The sequence below is a fragment of the Aquarana catesbeiana genome, linkage group LG07, assembly GCF_042186555.1.
Source record: "Aquarana catesbeiana isolate 2022-GZ linkage group LG07, ASM4218655v1, whole genome shotgun sequence".
In the NCBI taxonomy this organism is placed as follows: domain Eukaryota; kingdom Metazoa; phylum Chordata; class Amphibia; order Anura; family Ranidae; genus Aquarana; species Aquarana catesbeiana.
In genome coordinates this window covers 92,559,280-92,581,272 of record NC_133330.1, presented here as the reverse complement: position 1 = coordinate 92,581,272, position 21,993 = coordinate 92,559,280, and the positions used below count along the sequence as shown (strand labels likewise).

Sequence of the window (21,993 nt, the reverse complement as noted above, 5' to 3'; positions counted from 1 at the left end):
AGTTGTTATGGATGTTATATTTTGTTATATTTTATATTGGAGTTATTTATATTGTGTTAATAATAAATAGGCTGTTACGGCCATGTATGCTCCAGATTAAGATGTGGTCTCATCATTTTAGAAGGGTAAGAAATGGGGGTGTTGGAGTACAAGTGGTATAGCAGTAAGAGACAGGTTGGGTACCTCTGGACTACACTGGTCATGCATTTTACTCATTTATCCAGCATTTGTGCAAATGATCCCAGCTAAGGTTAGTCCTAGCCAAAGTTTTGTAGTAAACAGTAAGTACACAGCTTAAATACACAGCTGAGTATAACTGAAAAAAAGGTTTTTTAGCATGTACAGTACATATCACACATTTGATTGCAAGAACTATGTGTTACTTACCATTGTAAACAGCTGCTCCCCAACCTGTGACCCAGCAAGTGGAACCAACAGGGAAATGGTGAGTACTGGCAGGAACACAAATAGGTTGCACATGGGGAGACGTAAGAGGCACAGGGTGGTCAAGCTCTGCGAGTGCAATATCATAATCTTGTGTATCATAATCATAATATGGGTGAAGGATTAACTGCGTGAATTTGAAAGCCATCTCCTTCTGGCTACTGCTTTCTTTTAGATCCACCTTCCCCAGGATCACTGTCCAGGCCTCAGCAATAGAGTTTCTGCAACATGGAATCAAGGGTGATAAATGTGTTAATTGTGAGAAACTGTAAAAAGAACAGATGATAGGTGATATATCTCAGCTAGGCTTGTGCGTTTACTTGTGCATGTTGCAGGTAGAGCAGCCCATTAATTTCAATGGGCTGCCCTACCCACTAGACACGTAGGGACAGAAGTCCCTGATGCTTGATAAAAATTGCACCGCACTGAATCACATGGTGCTGCAGCACCATGCTGTTTAGTGCACATGAAAACATGCAAAGTTTGACAATGCGCCATTAAGATTAATGTCACCCTCGTGCATCTGCTAAAGCACAGTGTGTTTCTCTGTGGGTCCCAAATGCAGGCGATTTGCACACATTCCCCATCCGCAGAGATGTGAATCTAGCCTTTACGTGTGTGAAAATGTATTTTTCTACATTTTGAATAAAGTAGGGAACCCTTAGACCATGGGTGCTCAATCTGTGGCAGATGCGCCATTAAGATTAATGTCACCCTCGTGCATCTGCTAAAGCACAGTGTGTTTCTCTGTGGGTCCCAAATGCAGGCGATTTGCACACATTCCCCATCCGCAGAGATGTGAATCTAGCCTTTACGTGTGTGAAAATGTATTTTTCTACATTTTGAATAAAGTAGGGAACCCTTAGACCATGGGTGCTCAATCTGTGGCCTTCTAGCTGTTTCGGAACTATAAGTCCCATCATGCCTCTGCCTTTGGGAGTCATGCTTGTAACTGTCAGCCTTGTAATGCCTCATGGGACTTTAGCAACAGCTGGAGGGCCACAGGTTGAGCACCCATGCCTTAAACCTTCTGTCAGGTTTTTATTGCCGTCTGTGTCTGCTCTGGGGAAATTCACTCATCTATTTGTCCTGGTGACCACTATCCTGTGTGGGGAATCCAACAATTTTGAGTTGTCACCAGAGGGGAGGTCTTCCAATTGGGACTATTTCAGTGAAAACTAAGACAAAAATTCTCCTCACTCTCATTTTTGGTTGCATCTCCCAGACAGGAAGTGGGTGGCAATCTTTCTGGGGGGGGACACAGAAAGCAAAAAAAATGCCTGATAGGGGGTTTAACCCTTTATTTCTTTATCCAAGACTGACAAAAAAGTTTTGAATAAACAAACTTTTTGGGGCCTTTTTATGAAAAAAAAATTCACCAATTGTTTACATATTCTGATCGTATTTTGCTTAATACAGTGATTTCCTAGTACATTTGTAACATGTTACATGGGTGTAACATGTAACATGTTACAAAAGTTGAACTTATCCTTTAAGCAAACTATGGTCAGAATTGGTCAAAGATGGACGAATGTTTGTCACATTCATCACTTTTTTTTTTATAAATAGACCTCAAGTTTTTCAATTCGCATTGCAACTTGTCACAGAGTGTGAAACCAAAGATATCCTTCATTTAGACTGCACCAGAAGAATAATGCTACCAATCTGATTGCTATGGGCAATGGTTTAACTTTTGCTTTTTTACAGATATTTTTACCAACAGTATATGTGCCTCAGACATTACTAGTAAGGTTTAAACTCTAAAGTTTATCTAATTTGGAAATAAGTGGTATTGTACTTAAGTAGTCCTGAACATTGTAGAAAAAGCCCATTGGTAAGGGCCTTTAGCTCTTGCTTAAAACAACTAAGGCCGACCATATGATTTTCTTTCCTGCAACCATGGCTTGCAGAAAAGAAAATTGATTCCCCCATCAACACAGACAATGTTGACAGGGGAATCCCTCTTGCAGAGCCATTGTGTTCTCCCGGTGGGGGAAGCTGTCCCCACCGGGAGAACACAGTGATTATTGCTAGCGCTTATAGCATCCACAGGCAATAATTGCATGTAAAATCCGGCAGGCTGGTTGTAGATCGATCAGCTTGGGTACATTCAGCCTGCCCATACATAGTTCAAATTGTCTATGGCCAGCTTAAGGTTTAGGAATTACATTTACAACCATTCAAAATGATTCAATACTTAAATCTACAAATTCAATGAAAAGAAATACAGTAAGATAAAAAGTAAAACATGCATGTTGTTTTATGAAAATATTATTTATATTTTAGGCATTGTAGGAGAGGAAAAAAACACATGCTGGTATAAGCAGGAAAGGAGACACATACTGTGAAGATACAGAGGCTGCCAGAAGGACAGGTCAGCAATGATAGTCTACATACCTCTTCAATAAGGTTTTTCCTTTACTTATCACCATACAAGCATTTCTTGCAAATGCTTGAGTTGCCAAATGATCACGTTAACACACTAATACAGATATTCTCAACTAAGGTTCCTCCAGAGGTTGCTGTGGGGGGGTTCCTTGAGCTGTGATTAATTTAACCTTCCATTTGATGAGTCCTGCATAGTAGCAGGACCATCGTCATTTAGCAAAGTCAGCACATTATGCCAATTTTCTTTTTTAGCCGTCTGTAGGGGGAATTATGCCCACCACTGTAAAGGTTGCCTTTTTGCCATTGACCCCCATTAAATTGGTTCAAGGAAGAGTTCTCTGAGACATGAAATTATTTTAGGGGTTCCTCTGGGGTAAAAATGTTGGGAAAGGCTGTACTAATATATAAAACTCCATGACCCCATGAACTCAGATTTCTTGGTAGCACATTTGTACAGAACCATGGTGAGAACATCCAGCTGCTTCTTTGTTTTTTTGGTATTTATAGAATGATGTCACATAATGGGACTTTTGTGAGAAAAGGATGCAGATGTTATGAGCTAGTCCAAGGAATAATTTATATTAAGGACTCCCTGGAAGTCTATAAAACTTTAATAAATAACTGAAATATTCATGACAATAACAGTGGATATAGTGACTCCAACTGGCACACAGAGCTTTCGGTGTAGTCTGTTTCTACAAAACAAAAACAGAATGTGGTGCACACTGGACACCCCCTACTTTTTATAATGTACTAATGCCCCATCACCTGTCAAATACAATACTCAGATAATACACATAGGGGTTGATTTACTAAAGACAAACAGGCTGTTCACTTTGCAAGGGAAGTTGCACTTTGCTAGAAAATTTTCCCCAGAGTTTTGTGAATGCGGAAACATTTCTTTAAGCAAAGAATACCCAATCACGGGCAAGAAAAATAAACAGCATTTTTGCTTCCACATGAATGGATAATGAAAGGCCAGCAAAGCTTCACCTCATTCGCTAAGCTGAAGAAAAGTCTCTTGCAAAATGAACAGTATATTTGCCTTCAGTAAACTAACCCCAGTGCCTCAAAGGTTAGCACTTAGCAAAGCCATTCCTAGAAAGTCATGATTCTCTGGGTCTCTTCCTGCAGATGCTCTCTCTCTGCTCTCTAACTAGGATAGAAATACAGGCTGGAGGTGTAGTCTGCAAGAGTTGGGTGTGGCATTGCAGGCTAAATGCTAAAAGGGTAGGGCTGTCACCTTCATATTATAGACCGCTTAAAAAAATTAAAGTAACACTTTGAAAACACATCAGATCTCAATAGTGAAAAATATCATGCTGGATATCTATACTGATATGGACTGGCTAAGGTGTTAGGAACGAAAGGATGCCACATTGTTTGATGAAAATGAAACTTACCAACCTACAGAGGGCTGAATTCAAAAACACCCCGAAAATCAAAATTAAAAATTATGCAGCAGGCTAGTCCATTTGCTGAAATCTTATTGCAGCAACTCAAAATGGTACTCAATAGTTTTGTATGGCCCCCATTTACATGTATGCTTAACAATGTCGGGGCATGCTCCTTATGAGATGACGGATGGTGTCTTGGGGTATTTCCTCCCAGATCTGGACCAGGGCATCACTGAGCTCCTGAATAGACTGAGGTGCAACCTGGCGGCGTCAGATTGACTGAAACATAATGTCCCAGAGGTGTTCTATTGGATTTAGGTCAGGTGAGCGTGGGGGCCATTCAAAGGTATCAATTCCTTCATCCTCCAGGAACTGACTTCATACTCTTGCCACATGAGCCCAGACATTGTCGTGCACCAGGATGAACCCAGGACCCACTGCACCAGTGTAGGGTCTGACAATGGGTCTAAGGATTTCATCCTGATACCTAATGGCAGCCAGGGTGCCATTGTCTAGCCTGTAGAGGTCTGTGCGTCCCTCCATGGATATGCCTCCCCAGACCATCACTGACCCACCACCAAACAGTTTATGCTGAACGATGTTACAGGCAGCATACTGTTCTCCGCGGCTTCTCCAGACCCTTTTACGTCTGTCACATGTGCTCAGGGTGAACCTGCTCTCATCTGTGAAAAACACAGGGCCCACTAGAGGACGTCGGGCCCTCAGGCCACTCTCATGAAGTTTGTTTCTGATTGTTTGGTCAGATACATTCACACCAGTGGCCTGCTGGAGGTCATTTTGTAGGGCTCTGGAAGTGCTCATCCTGTTCCTCCCTGAACAAAGGTGCAGATACCCATCCTGCTGATGGGTTAAGGACCTTCTACGGCCCTGTCCAGCTCTCCTAGAGTAACTGCCTGTCTCCTGGAAGCTCCTCTATGCTCTTGAGACTGTGCTGGGTGACACAGCAAACCTTCTGGCAATGGCATGTATTGGCAATATATAGAGAAGAAAGGAGTGCGCACCGACCTTGTGCATTACCAAAGATAAAATGTATTAAAAAAGTGTAACAGCAATAGTAATACTCACAAACAAAGGTGATAAAAAGGCTTGTCAGTGCACCAGCAAATGGAACCGTGTCTCTAGACACCTGCAAACTGGACCGGGTGTTAGGGGGGACCAGATGGCATCGCAAATGGCTTACGTGTTTTGAGGGAGGACCCTCGACACCCACTCAGATGGACGATAGTAGGATCTGGTGGGTGTTTATTTGGACATGTGCATGTGGAAAACTGGAGGAGGCCAGAGGAAACTGGAGGAGGCCAGTCTTTCACCGCTGTGGCTCTGAGGAAGAGGGTCCTCCCTCCAAACGCGTAAGTCGATTGCGATGCCATCTGGTCCCTTCTAACACCCGGTCCAGGTTGCAGGTGTCTAGAGACACGGTTCCATTTGCTGGTGTACTGACAAGCCTTTTTATCACGTTTGTTTGTGAGTATTACTATTGCTGTTACAGTTTTTAAATAAATTTTATGTTTGGTAATGCAGAAGGTTGGTGCGCCCTCCTTTCTTCTCTATATGTTTCAGTTCTAAGGATACCCATTGTTCTGAGGAGGGCAGAAAGACCATTGACATTCCATATCCTATCCAAAGGGTTGGCTGCGCCACTTACCTATAGACTAAGCCCCTAAGCACAGGAGATTGTGTTGTGTTGTTTGGACGTATTGGCAACTCCTGGAGTTGGACTGCCTGTGCAACCTGACCCTAGCCAAATGCGAAACTAGTGGAAAACAATCAAAAAAGATGAGGAGGGGAAAAAAATGTCAGTGGTCTCCACCTGTAAATCCATTCTTGTTTTGGAGGTTGTATTACTGTTGCCCATCTAGTGCACCTGTTAATTTCATTAACACCAAAGCAGCTAAAACTGATTGACAACCTTCTCTACTACTTAACTGACCAGATCAATATCCCAGGAGTTTAATTGCCATGGTGCTATACTCTGATTAAAAAGTGTTCCTTTAATTTTTTGTGCAGTGTAGTTTGGACTGGTCTACCTCCTTTCCTTTGACCTCTTTTCCTTTGACACAATCCACCACCCACTCCAGTGGCAACACCCTCAAACTTGTATTCTCCCACCTATGCACTCCCTGCAACCTCTCTAACACCCCTTTCTGCTACTGACTGCCTTTATGATAAAATTGCATCCCTACAGCTGTCTGCAGCAACTTACTGTCATCCTCCCTACACACAGAAAAAACTGATGACACCAGAAGTCTAAAGAGATGCAGCTGTGCTCTTGAACGAGCATGGCATAAAACAAAATCCCTGCAATACTTCAACCGCTAGAAACCTTCTTAAATACAACTCCTGCATCCATGCTGCTAAACAAACCTACTACACCACTTCCATCAAAACCCTCTCATCCAATCCTTGTCAACTCTTTTCTACCTTTAATGCCTTACTTCACTCCCCACTGCCTTCACCCACCAACTTTCTTACTGACCAAGAGATTGTCAGTCATTTGAAAAACAAGATCAACACAATATGTGATGAGATCTCAAGTGTCCAGCTTTCTCTTCCAACCAACATAGCAGGTCCATTACCACACTCAATACTTTTCTCCTTCGATCCTGTTACCACTGAGGAAGTTGCCAAACTCTTTTCCGAGGCCCACCTCACTACCTGTCCCCTGGCCCCTGTCCCCTCATATTTACTACAGCCCCCTTCCTGCTCTATCCTAAACTCTCTAACCCACCTCTTCATCACCCCTCCTTCTCCCCCTCTCCCAGTGAGTTGCTACCTCACTGACAATAACCTTCCTAATCCCCTACAGTCTGGCTTACGCTCACAACATTCCACTGAAACTACCCTACTAAAATTGACTAATGACCTACTAACTGCTAAAACCAATGGCCATTACTCCATACTCATACTCTTAGATCTTTCCGCTGCCTTGGATACAGTTGACCTTGACCATCCGCTCCTCCTAAATAAACTTCACTTCCTTGGCCTTGCGACTCTGCTCTATCCTGATTTTACTCTTACCTATGTCAGCGCGCTTTCAGTGTCACATACAACACTATCTCCTCCGCTCCTCTTCCTCTTTCTGTTGGGGTACCCCAAGGCTCCGTCCTTGGGCCCCTATAATTTTCTCTTTACACTTCTTACCTGGGCCAGTTGATAACCGGTGTGCACCTCATGCGTCGGCAGTATTCTATGCTGGCGTTCAGGTGGTAATTAATAGAATTATATTTATCATTTATTATCATCAACTTTTTATTATTTATCAATTATCCTTTCGTTCGTTATTCATCATCATTTTTACAATAATATTATTTATCATTTTGCAGGGGCCATTTTGGTCTCTCTGTGGGGGCCATATGGTTCTCTGGTCCGTTTGAGCTGTTGCCTGTAAGGCAGCTGTATGTTCAGGCTGACGTCGGGGGGCTTTAATGAGCGGCTTGCCTTTGACTTCTTTGAATTCTGACCCCAGCAATATTGTGCCGATCAGTCCTTTACCGCCTACATCATTGACGGGCAACGAATGACGCGGAGGAAGTGACGCGTATCCCGCCTCTTCCTCCTGCCTGGAGCGCAAACGTATCGGCGTGCGTTCCAGGACGGGATTACTATCAGAAAATGATCAGCGCATTGCTGCATACCTGACGGTGCGTCTTTCCACGTGTATGGTTACTCTGAGAAGATATTGAAGGTACACTTTCCACTCTGATACCATCGGTTGTGTAAAATGGGGGGTCCCCCTATTTATTAGGTTCACACACCTTACGGTCATGTCATCTCTGCACTTCATATTCGCAGCATGCCATGACTTGTAACCAAGGGCTTGTTATGCTCCCATTATGGGCAGTTCTCTATTAGCATTATTTACGTATTTATTTATTATCTATCCATTTATTTATTTCTAGTCATCTATTGATCTATTCTACCGCCCATATGATTGAGGGGCGTGAGAGGGAGGGGTGTAATGAGGGGGGGTCCCTAGCGCCCTCCCTGATCCACTGATAGTGTTTTCAGGCTTACATATATAGGGACTGCTGAAGGAGTGTCCACTGCTGAGCTCTGATGAAGAAGCGATGTTCCCTTTGAAACGCGTCAGCTGGTAGTGATGCTTGTGCATTCCTCCACAACCTTTGGAAGGTTTCACTCATCCTAGACTGCATGCTGCTAGTCGGTGCATTTTTTCATTGTGCCTTTTTCTACAACTGCTTGTGAGTAATTTCTTTTTATCATTTTATTCAATAAATATTTTTATCTAAAGATAATGCACATGGCTGGTGCACCCCTTTTTTCCTTTTCTCCAGTTGATAACCTCCCATGGCTTCCAATACCACCTCTAAGCCGATAACACCCAGATCTAACTCTCTACTCCCCAGTTCACCCTCTTGATCTCCTTATGTATCACAAATTTACTGAGTGACATATCAGTATGGATGTCACACACTTCCTCAAACTCAAATCTTTCTAAAACTGAGCTTGTAATATTTCCTCCTCCCTGATCCCCCCTTATGACTTTACCATTGAGATAGACAACACAACCATTGGTCCCTCTGCACATGTCAGGATGCTAGGTGTAACCCTAAACTCTGACCACTCCTTTGGGCCCCACATCCAATCACTGGCTAAATCTTGCTGTCTTAACCTCCGCAACATTTACAGAATTCACCCCTTCCTGACTAACGACACCAGAAAACCAGTATTCGCTCTTTAGTTATATTCCTCCTTGACTACTATAACTCCTTCCTCACTGGCCTACCTTTACACAGGCTATCCCCCCTTCAGTATATTATGGATGCTGCTGCTAGACTTATACACCTTACTAACCGATCCATGACTGCTGTCCCACTCTGCCATTCCCTTCACTGGGTTCCACTAGTCCAACGTATAAAATTCAAAATACTAACCACAACACAGCTACATCACCAACCTCATCTATAGATATCGCCCAAATCATTCTCTCTACTCCTCTCAAGACATCTTGCTCTCTAGCTCCCTTGTTAACTGCTCCCATTCCTGCCTTCAGGACTTCTCCAGAATCTCTCTCATTCTCTGAAACACCATACCCCAGTATGTCTGGTCAGCAATTACCCTGTTCGCTTTTAGGTGATCAATAAAAACAAATGTATTCAGGGAAGCCTACTCCACCTAAAAACAGTATTTGAGTCACCTCCATCAGATCATCCCCTGCAGCTATTACCTTTTATACCACCTCCCCATCCCTTTATGTTGTAAGCTCCATGAGCAGGGCCCTCCTATACCTTTAGTATTGAACTGTGTTGTAATTTTACTGTCCCCCTGTATATTGTAAAGTGCTGTGAAAACTGCTGGTACTATAAAAAAGTCTGTATAATAATAATGTGGGTTGAGTATTATTGAGTCAAAGCCTATCCTAAGTGTGGAAGAGAAAAATTCTATAAGAATCTTCTACTAAAAGCATAAAATGAACTGTTATATTAGGGTCAATTCACAAATGAATACAACCTATCAATGAAATATCATAAATATGTATAAATACTATTATAATAAACCTAAACCATTTTTTCACATACTACACAACATGTTACTTATGTACAGGACTGTCCTTGTGGGCTTTGCTATATGGGATGTACTACTAGACAACTATATCACATGATTTGTGAACATGTCAAAAACATAATAAAGGGGTTCAAGAGACATAGCGTATCTTGGCATTTTAAAGAACTCCACAATGGGGATCTGAGTAAACTGACAATTCATGGAAAAGATAGAGTGTTTGGAACCTGAAGGACAACAAAATTAAAAGAGAAACTTCTAAAAATGAAATAAAGTGGATTAATTATTTAGAAACCATGCAGCTAAAAGGTGTAAATATAGAATTTGTTTTATACTGTTCTATCTCTAAAGATTAATAAAGATTTTAGCATATACTGGAATTAGGGGGTTATTAAATAAGGAGGATAATTTAGGAATTTTACTAGTTAAATAGTTTTAGATTGTGTATTTACACTTTTATTTATGGAATGTCCATTAGGGTTTATTGACTAGATTGGGTATTTTTTGTATTTATAATATATGCCGTATTTTATATATTTTATTTATATTTGTGCCAAATTTGGTTGTAATAGATGATTTGGACACTCATGGGAGTTGCATATACCACCTGGTGTTCAGTCCCATAAGTGATGTTAGTATTGTAGGTTTATTGGAAGCGAATTGTTTAATGCAGGGTGAGAGAGGAGGGAGTATTGCATCAGCATAAGTAAAAGTGTAACCATAGTGATGCCCCACAAGCCACTATCAAGGGAGTCGACTGGTCACACAATGCATAGAGTGAGTGGAACGATGTTGTCCTATGTTTTACTTTACTTTTTCTTGTAATAAAGTGAATGAAAGATTTTACACAATTTATACATGTATTTATGAGCTTAAGCACAGAGGACAATTAAAGGGGGCAACAAGGATAACAGCATACAAGTACATCGGGACCTTATAAGGGTTAATGATATTTGGTGAATGAAATTAATTAAAGGAATAAAGCACTAGGTGAACCTGCACATGGGACTGGGTTTGATATATACAGAGTGGATGAGTTGACATTCTTTGATATTCACAGACTGGATTTCACCTGGATTTTGGACTCCCTACACTATACACTACTGGGCAAACGTTAAAAAAAAATTAAATTAAGAATGCTTTAAGAACAAGAAGTGTGAATAGTTTATTTTTATCAATTAACAAAATGAAAAGCAGTGGCGTCACTAAGGAGGGGCCAGAGGGGGCCTTGGCCCCACCAACATTATACTGTGCCCCTCCATGTGCCCCCTAATTAAAATGCCTTTTTCTATATGTGTAGCAAGTGCTGATGCCGACCCCCCCCCTCGCACCTTCCATCAGCAGGACACAGGGTAGCGGAGCCGAAACTGACAGGCTCTGTGAAGGGAGTGACACAGGCAGAGCTGCAGCTGAGGGGGATTTTCACCCCTCTCTCTCCTCCTTGAGCCCAAATTGTGGCTTCTCAATTACCTGATGTGCCCCCAGCATTACTGCCTAATGAGGAGGAGAGAACGTGGCACCTTCCAGCAGAGAGCAGAGGCAGGGCTGCCTGTGTCTCTGACATGATGGATTCCTGGGCTCCGTCGTGAGGACAGTGCCTGATAATGGAGGACACCCCGGCTGGCTCAGATTACACTTTGCTTCCTGTGACACAGGCAGTGTGGAGCATGGCTAGAATAGCAGCAAAGAGGTCAGCAAGTTTCACTGATGATATGATCTAATCTAAATTTACATGTGCATAGTGTCTGGCTTTTTTTCTGACTATGGGTGTGTAGTGTTCCTGGGGTGGAGGATGGACTCCATATTACTTCAGGCTCTTCAGGTGTCAGGAATAGTGTAAACATATGCAGGGGAGGCGGGCTCTGCGCTGGCTTCTGTTGTCAATTCCCAGGTTTCTTCTGCCCAGACTTCCCCTGACATGCCCTTGGGATGGTCTGAGCTGTGACCTCTCATATGGGGTGGTGTGCACAGGACTAGGGATGAGCCGAACACCCCCCTGTTCGGTTTGCACAAGAACTTGCGAACAGGCAAAACATTTGTGCGAACACCGTTAAAGTCTATGGGACACAAACATGAATAATCAAAAGTGCTAATTTTAAAGGCTTATATGCAAGTTATTGTCATAAAAAGTGTTTGAGGACCTGGGTCCTGCCCCAGGGGACATGGATCAATACAAAAAAAGTTTTAAAAACGGCTGTTTTTTCGGGAGCAGTGATTTTAATAATGCTTAAAGTGAAACAATAAAAGTGTAATATCCCTTTCAATTTCGTACCTGGGGGTGTCTATAGTATGCCTGTAAAGGGGCACATGTTTCCCGTGTTTAGAACAATCTGACAGCAAAATGACATTTCAAAGGAAAAAAAGTCATTTAAAACTACTCGCGGCTATTAATGCTTTGCCGGTCCAACAATACACATAGAAGTCCATTGATAAAAACGGCATGGGAATTCCCCACAGGGGAACCCCGAACCAAGATTTTAAAAAAAAATGACGTGGGGGGTCCCCCTAAATTTCATACCAGGCCCTTCAGGTCTGGTATGAATATTAACGGGAACCCCGGCCAAAATATAAAAAAAACGGCGTGGGGTCCCCCTAAAAATCCATAGAAGACCCTTATCCGAGCACGCAACCTGGCAGGCCACAGGAAAAGAGGGGGGGACGAGAGAGCGCCCCCCTCCCTCCTGAACCGTACCAGGCCACATGCCCTCAACAGTGGGAGGGTGCTTAGGGGTAGCCCCCCAAAACACCTTGTCCCCATGTTGATGAGGACAAGGGCCTCATCCCCACAACCCTGGCCGGTGGTTGTGGGGGTCTGCGGGGGGGGGCTTATCGGAATCTGGAAGCCCCCTTTAACAAGGGGACCCCCAGATCCCGGCCCTCCCCCCTGTGTGAAATGGTAAGGGGGTACTCCTACCATTTCACTAAAAAACTGTCAAAAATGTTAAAAATGACAAGAGACAGTTTTTGACAATTCCTTTATTTAAATGCTTCTTCTTTCTTCTTTCTTCTATCTTCTATCTTCCTTCGGTTTCTTCCTCCATCTTCTTCTTCTTCTGGTTCTTCTGGTTCTTCCCCCGGTGTTCTCGTCCGGCATCTTCCTCCGCGGCGTCGGCGTCTTCTTCCCTTCTTCTCCTCGGGCCGCTCCACATCCATGATGGCATGGAGGGAGGCTGCCGCTCTTCTCTTCATCTTCTTGTCTTCATCTTCTTTTCGGGCTGCTCCGCATCCATGATGGCATGGAGGGAAGCTCCCACTGTGTGACGCTTCTCCTCTTCTGACGGTTCTTAAACAACGGGGGGGCGGGGCTGGTGACCCCGCCCCCCTGACGCATGGTGACTTGACAGGACTTCCCCGTGGCCTCACGGGGAATGCCACAGGGAAGTCCCGTCAAGTCCCCGTGCGTCAGAGGGGGCGGGGTCACCGGGTGCCCCCCCCATTATTTAGGAACCGTCAGAAGAGGAGAAGCGTCACACAGCGGGAGCCTCCCTCCATGCCATTATGGATGCGGAGCGGCCCGAAAAGAAGATGAAGACAAGAATATGAAGAGAAGAAGATGAAGAGAAGAAGATGAAGAGAGGAGAGGGAGCCTCCCTCCATGCCATCATGGATGCGGAGTGGCCCGAGGAGAAGAAGGGAAGAAGACGCCAACGCTGCTGAGGAAGATGCCGGATGAGAACACCGGAGAAAGAACCAGAAGAAAGTAGAAAGAAGAAGCATTTAAATAAAGGAATTTTCAAAAACTGTCTCTTGTCATTTTTAACATTTTTGACAGTTTTTTAGTGAAATGGTAGGAGTACCCCCTTACCATTTCACACAGGGGGGAGGGCCGGGATCTGGGGGTCCCCTTGTTAAATTCCAGATTCCGATAAGCCCCCCGCCCGCAGATCCCCTGTGGGGAATTCCCATGCCGTTTTTATCAATGAACTTTTATGTGTATTGTTGGACCGGCAATTCATTAATAGCCGCGAGTAGTTTAAATGACTTTTTTTCCTTTGAAATGTCATTTTTCTGTCAGACTGTTCTAAACACGGGAAACATGCCCCCCTTTACAGGCATACTATAGACACCCCCCAGGTACGAAATTTAAAGGGATATTACATTTTTATTGTTTCACTTTAAGCATTATTAAAATCACTGCTCCTGAAAAAACGGCCATTTTTAAAACTTTTTTTTGCATTGATACATGTGCCCTGGGGCAGGACCCAGGTCCCCAAACACTTTTTATGACAATACCATGAATATAAGCCTTTAAAATTAGCACTTTTGATTTCTCTCATAGACTTTTAAAGGGTGTTCCACTGCATTCGAATTTACCGCGAACACCCCAAATGTCCACTTTAAATAGCGGAGTGGACACAAATCTGTCATCCACCAGGTTAGAGGGGATCAGCAGACAGATCCCCCTACTGAGCAAGCAGATTCCACTTCACGGAGGCGCCCCTATGAAAGGGGCCTAAAGGAGTTCACAAGTCATGTGCACAGCTGTGTGTGGCAGTGCAGGTGTTTTTCTGCATTCAGGCACTCCATGCATTGCAAGTGGGCCTCCAATGCACTTAAGCACATCTAAACATGTCTGTGAGACTCTTACTTGTGGCACAGCAATCTAAGCTTATTTTATGGATACAAGAAAGCTTTTGGTTTATTTAACCATGCCACTTTAAGCCCCTTCCATTATTAGCACATTAGTACAATCTGGCCTTACCAACGGTTTACTGTGGTGTGCATAGAATGCCGCATAACTGCTCTCCTTGAGGCACCAAAAATCTTTTACAATCCTATAGTTTATACAACAAAAAAAGCTGTGCACCGCTAAAGGGATCGAGTTTGGCTTGAAGAAAAAGTGGCAACCCTGGGCCCAGTGGCTCTCAACCCTGAGCCCAGTGGCTCTCATTCACCCAGCCCAGCAAGCAATTCAGGGCCAATGGGAAACTAACAGCCAGAGAATTATGGGCTTGTAGTCCCAGATACCAGTGGGCCCAGGACGATTCCCTGGGAGTGGACTGCAGCCCTCCAGCATGCCGAGCAGGAGGGGGAAGGAGAGAGGAGAGAGGACCGGGGGCCGGAAGAGGAGACGAGGAACCACAAGGCTATCCAGCTGTCCACAAGGTATGAATACTTTTTCAAGTCGCTTTGTGTGTGTGTGTGTATATATATATATATATATATATATATATATATATATTGTAATAGTGAGAGTCCCTGTCACTGTGAAAATGGGGTTGAGGTGGACATGGGGTATGCACGTTTGCTTGGGGCAGGGCTTCAGAGCATGAATGTGGACTGGAGAAAACTGCTTTTGCAGCTTTCTCCAGGTTTTGAGATCCACCAGCAGATTGACTGGTCAGGTGTGTGTTGGGCTATTTGTAGACACCTGACCATAGTTCTGGGCTCCACCCTCCCGAGGAGTCCAGGCAAGCAAGGGAGAAGTGTGCATGTCTGCACAGGTCTGTCTGTCAGAGCAGACAGAGGGTCTAAGCCTGTGGGCTGGAAAAGAGTGCTGAGGTACTGGGTGTACAGGAAATCTGTTATAGAGCCGAGAGGGCTGAAGCATGTGTACAGGAAATCTGTTATAGAGCCGAGAGGGCTGAAGCATGTGTACAGGAAATCTGTTATAGAGCCGAGAGGGCTGAAGCATGTGTACAGGAAATCTGTTATAGAGCCGAGAGGGCTGAAGCATGTGTACAGGAAATCTGTTATAGAGCCGAGAGGGCTGAAGCATAAGTTTGAGCAGCAGTGCTGCTAAAGAGAGCCAGGTGGCTTGGTATTTCTGATTGAACTTACATTGTTGCTGTGGAAAGCTGAAACCCCTGTGTGGGCAACACTTCTGTTATCGGACATTTTCTTTCTTTAATAAAAGTGGGCTGACAAGCCCTTAAAACTGCATATCTGGCGTGGACTCAGCTCACTGGTAAGCTCTACCTTTAAGCTAAATGAACCCCCGATGTTACAATATATATACAGTATCTCACAAAAGTGAGTACACCCTTCACATTTTTGTAAATATTTTATTATATCTTTTCATGTGACAACACTGAATAAATTACACTTTGCTACAAAGGAAAGTAGTGAGAGTACAGCTTGTATAACAGTGTAAATTTGCTGTCCCCTCAAAATAACTCAACACACAGCCATTAATCTCTAAACCGCTGGCAACAAAAGTGAGTACACCACTAAGTGAAAATGTCCAAATTGGGCCCGATTAGCCATTTTCCCTCCCCAGTGTCATATGACTCGTTAGTGTTACAAGGTCTCAGGTGTGAATGGGGAGCAGGTGTGTTAAATTTGGTGTTATTGGTCTCACTCTCTCATACTGGTCACTGGAAGTTCAACATGGCACCTCATGCCAAAGAACTCTCTGAGGATCTGAAAAAAAAGAATGGTTGCTCTACATAAAGATGGCCTAGGCTATAAGAAGATTGTCAAGACCCTGAAATTGAGCTGCAGCACGGTGACCAAGACCATACAGCAGTTTAACAGGACAGGTTCCACTCAGAACAGGGCTCGCCATGGTCAACCAAAGAAGTTGAGTGCACGTGCTCAGCGTCATATCCAGAGGTTGTCTTTGGGAAATAGACATATGAGTGCTGCCAGCATTGCTGTAGAGGTTGAAGGGGTGGGGGATCAGCTTGTCAGTGCTCAGATCATACGCCGCACACTGCATCAAATTGGTCTGCATGGCTGTCATCCCAGAAGGAAGCCTCTTCTAAAGATAATGCACAAGAAAGCCCGCAAACAGTTTGCTGAAGACAAGCAGATTAAGGACATGGATTACTGGAACCATGTCCTGTGGTCTGATGAGACCAAGATAAACTTATTTGGTTCAGATGGTGTCAAGCGTGTGTGGCGGCAACCGGGTGAGGAGTACAAAGACAAGTGTGTCTTGCCTACAATAAAGCATGGTGGTGGGAGTGTCATGGTCTGGGGCTGCATGAGTGCTGCCGACACTGGGGAGCTACAGTTCATTGAAGGAACCATGAATGCCAACATGTACTGTGACATACTGAAAGTGGAAATTCAGTAATGTTTTCAACTTTCCATCTATTAAATCTTCTGCCCTTGTTGTTTTAACTTTGGATAGTAAATACCTTATACAGCCCACTTCCTGATTCTTGTCTGGTAAAAAGCCTAGGCTTATGACATCATGCACAGCTCTCTCTCTCACTCTTGTGAGAGTTTGCCAGGAAGGGAGGAGGGGTGAGTCATAGGAGGGCCGATGAGAGTTGCAGAGTCGGAGATGTGCCTCTGTGTGTCTGTGTAAATCCAGGAAGTGAACAGTCAGCAGCTTCAGCTGCCCACATTTAAAATGGATGCAGCCAGACTCAGTGGAGGGAGATTTCTGCAGCATATTTGGCAAGTACAGAATCACAGTATATATAAAATAATATGCAAAGTGGTTGGAAGGAAGCTTCAGAATGGCAAAGATGTTTTTATAACAAATTATGTGAGCAGACTGCAGTTCCCCTTTAAGCAGAGCATGATCCCCTCCCTTCGGAGACTGGGGCACAGGGCAGTATTCCAACATGATAATGACCCCAAACACACCTCCAAGATGACCTCTGTCTTGCTAAAGATCCTGAACATAAAGATGATGGACTGGCCAAACATGTCTCCAGATTTAAACCCATCTGTGGAGCATCCTGAAACAGAAGGTGGAGGAGAGCAAGGTCTCTAACATCCACCAGCTCCGTGATGTCATCATGGAGGAGTGGAAGAGGACTCCAGTGGCAACCTGTGAAGCTCTGGTGAACTCCATGCCCAAGAGGATTAAGGCAGTGCTGGAAAATAATGGTGGCCACACAAAATATTGACATCTTGAGCCCAATTTGGACATTCACAGGAGTGTACTTACTTTTGTTGCCAGCGGTTTAGCAAAGTGTAATTTCTTCAGTGTTGTCGCATGAGAAGATACAATAAAATATACAAAAATGTGAGGGATGTACTCACTTTTGTGAGATACTGTGTATGTGTATATATATATATATATATATATGTATACACAGTATCTCACAAAAGTAAGTACCCCCCTCACATTTTTGTAAATATTTTATTATATCTTTTAATGTGACAACACTGAAGAAATTACACTTTGCTAAAATGTAAAGTAGTGAGTGTACAGCTTGTATAACAGTGTAAATTTGCTGTCCCCTCAAAATAACTCAACACATAGCCATTAATGTCTAACCCACTGGCAACAAAAGTAAGTACACCCCTAAATGAAAGTGTCCAAATTGGGCCCAAAGTGTCAATATTTTGCGTGGCCACCATTATTTTCCAGCACTGCCTCAATCCTCTTGGGCATGGCACCAGAGCTTAACAGGTTGCCACTGGAGTCCTCTTCCACTCCGTCATAATGATATCATGGAGCTGGTGGATGTTAGAGACCTTGCGCTCCTCCACCTTCCATTTGAGAATGCCCCACAGAAGCTCAATAGGGTTTAGGTCTGGAGGCATGCTTGGCCAGTCCATTACCTTTACCCTCAGCTTCTTTAGCAAGGTAGTGGTCATCTTGGAGGTGTGTTTGGGATCATTATGATGTTGAAATACTGCCCTGCAGCCCAGTCTCCCAAGGGAGGGGATCATGCTCTGCTTCAGTATGTCATGAGACATGTTGGCATTCATGGTTCCCTCGATGATTTGTAGCTCCCTAGTGTTGGCAGCACTCATGCAGCCCCAGACCTTAACACTCCCACCACCATGCTTGACTGTAGGCAAGACACACTTGTCTTTGTACTCCTCACCTGGTTGCCACCACACACGCTTGACACCATCTGAATCAAATAAGTTTATCTTGGTCTCATCAGACCACAGGAAATGGTTCCTGTAATCCATGTCCTTAGTCTGCTTGTCTTCAGCAAAATGTTTTTGGGCGTTCTTGTGCATCATCTTTAGAAGAGGCTTCCTTTTGGGATCACAGCCATGCAGACCAACTTGATGCAGTGTGTGGCGTATGGTCTGAGCACTGACTGGTTGATCCTCCACCCCTTCAACCTCTGCAGCAATGCTGGCAGCACTCATACGTCTATTTCCCAAAGACAACCTCTGGATATGACGCTGAGCATGTGCACTCAACTCCTTTGGTCGTCCATGGCGAGCCCTGTTCTGAGTGGAACCTGTCCTGTTAAACCACTGTATGGTCTTGGCCACCATGCTGCAGCTCCGTTTCAGGGTCTTGACAATCTTCTTATAGCCTAGGCTATCTTTATGTAGAGCAACCATTCTTTTTTTCAGATCCTCAGAGAGTTCTTTGGCATGAGGTGCCATGTTGAACTTCCAGTGACCAGTATGAGAGAGTAAGAGCGATAACACCAAATTTAACACACCTTCTCCCCATTCACACCTGATACCTTGTAACAGTAATGAGTCACATGACATTGGGGAGGAAAAATGGCTAATTGGGCCCAATTTGGACATTTTCACTTAGGGGTGTACTCACTTTTGTTGCCGGTGGTTTAGACATTAATGGCTGTGTGTTAAGTTATTTTGAGGGGACAGCAAATTTACACTGTTATACAAGCTGTACACTCACTACTTTATATTGTAGCAAAGTGTAATTTCTTCAGTGTGGTCACATGAAAAGATATAATAAAATATTTACAAAAATGTGAGGGGTGTACTCACTTTTGTGAGATACTGTGTGTATATATATATATATATATATATATATATATATATATATATATATATATATATCATTGCTTTATATAGTTGGCCCCCCTACGTTTGTCCCTGTTCCCCCATGTGCCCCCCTAAATATAAAAACTGGAGTCGCCACTGATGAAAAGTAAATGAACAGGAGAGAAATCCAAATAAAATCTGTATTTGGTGTGACCATTCCTTGCTGTCAAAACATAACTCATTCTAGGTACACTGGTACACAGTTTTTAAAGGAACTCGGCAGCTAGGTTGTTCCAAACATCTAGGAGAACTAACCATAGATCTTCTGTGGATGTAGGCTGCCTTAAATCCTTATGTCTCTTCATGTAATCCCAAAAAGACTCCAAGAGGTTGAGATCAGGGCTCGGTGGGGCCCAGGCCATCACTTCCAGGACTACTTGTTCTTGTTTACACTGAAGATAGTTCTTAATGACATTGGTTGGATGTTTGGAATTTTTGTCCTGCCGCAAAATAAATTTGGGGCCAATCTTACACTTTCCTGATGATATGGCATGATGGATAAGTATCTGCCTGTATTTCTCTGCATTGAGGACACTTTTGGTCCTGATTAGGGATAAGCCGAACACCCCCCGGTTCGGTTCGCACCAGAACCTGCGAACGGACCGAAAATTTGCACGAACATTAGAACCCCATTGACGTCTATGGGACTTGAACGTTCAAAATCAAAAGTGCTAATTTTAAAGGCTAATTTGCTTGGTATTGTCCTAAAAAGGGTTTGGGGACCCGGGTCCTGCCCCAGGGAACATGTATCAATGCAAAAAAAAACTTTTAAAAGTGTCCGTTTTTTCGGGAGCAGTGATTTTAATGATGCTTAAAGTAAAAAAAAAAAAAAAAGTGAAATATTCCTTTAAATATCGTATCTGGGGGGTGTCTATAGTATGCCTGTAAAGTGGCGCGTGTTTCCCGTGCTTAGAACAGTCACTGCACAAAATGTCATTTTTAAAGGAAAAAAAGTCATTTAAAACTGCTTGCGGCTTTAATGCAATGTCGAGTCATGGCAATATGGATGAAAATCAGTGAAACAAATGGCATGGGTACCCCCCAGTCCATTACCAGGCCCTTTGGGTCTTGTATGGATATTAAGGGGAACCCCGCACCCAAATTAAAAAAGGAAACAGCAGTATACAGGCTCTGTACTCTGAACAGCAGTATACAGGCGGTGCAAACAAGACAGGGACTGTGGTTTGTTGTTAAGTAGAATCTGTTTGTAATTTTGAACTGGTACATTTTGAACGTGTTTAGCTCCAGCCAAAAAATCTATTTTAAGCTTTTTGGAAAACATAGGGAAGGGTTATCACCCCTGTGACATTTGTTTTGCTGTCTGTGCTCCTCTTCAGAAGATTTCACCTCACTTTTTGTCCCAATGACAAATGTTTTTTGAAAATTTGGCTTTTTTTGTGAAACAAGGATTGGTGATAAAGCATCAGTGGAAAGGAGAAATGTTTTTCCCATATTAACTCTTACAGGAGAGAATTTCCCTTCCTAGGGGTAGATTTCATCTCACTTTCTGTTGTCTCCTTCTGTTTGCAAGTAGGAGTCGTTTGTAAGTTGGATGTTTGAAAGTAGGGGCCTGCCCTATATACTTAGCAGAAATTTGGGCCTTAGGTGTTGTTGTGGCCACAACACTGTAAGCCCTCACAGGGCCCTGCTGTGAAATATTAGATCAAGAATTGTAATTACATGCCCCCGTTGAACAGGGGCAGAAAAATTGGGCCTTTGATGGTGGTGCTGGTGCCACAACACTGTAAGTCCTCACTCGCTCTTGGTGGGCGCAGAAACAGGCCCTGCTGTGAAATATTAGATCGAGAATTGTAATTACATGCCCCTGTTGAACAGGGGCAGACAAATTGGGCCTTAGGCACTGGTGCTGGTGCCACAACACTGCAACCCCTCACAGATACTCTAGTTGGAACGCAGGAACGAGCCCTGCTGCAAAGTATTGCATCAAAAATTGTAATTACACGCCCCTGTTAAACAGGGGCAGAAAAATTGGGACTTTTTTGGGAACCAAAAATGTTCTTACAAGCTATCAGCGTGATCATTAAGGAGGAAGAGGATAATTACTCAGGATAGTCACTCAGCATCAGCATAGGCAGTCTTTGAAGGGATCTGAGATTTCAAAAAAAATTATTCGGTTACATCAGCATCAGGTGCTTGGTAGCTGATGGTGATCCAAGACTGATTCATTTTTATGAAGGTCAGTCGATCGACCGAGTCGGTGGACAGACGCACCCTGTGATCGGTTACAAAGCCTCCAGCAGCACTGAATGTGCGTTCCGAAAGAACGCTGGATGCAGGACAGGCCAGTAGCTCAATTGCATACTGTGCAGGCTCTGGCCAGTGATCCATCCTCAAGACCCAGTAACCCAGAGGATTTTCGGTGGGAAGGTGTCCAAGTGAGATCTTGCCCCTAGGTATTCCTGCACCATGTAAAACAGATGCTGGCGATGGTTGCTGGACCTGATCATACCTTGGGGCTGCGGACTAAAAAATTGTCTGAACGCATCAGTCAGACGGCCACCTTCTCCACCGCTCCTTCTTTGAC

At 43.7% G+C, this 21,993-nt stretch overlaps 1 protein-coding gene across 1 annotated transcript in view; it reads right to left on the bottom strand.

The window, feature by feature from the left end:
• TMPRSS6 (transmembrane serine protease 6) overlaps positions 1 to 21,993 on the bottom strand; it is a 386,147-nt gene that overhangs the window by 19,871 nt on the left and 344,283 nt on the right. The window contains exon 16 of the mRNA XM_073592484.1: positions 388 to 665. Within this exon, the coding sequence (XP_073448585.1) occupies positions 388 to 665 (278 nt within the window). The remainder of the gene's footprint in view (positions 1 to 387; positions 666 to 21,993) is intronic.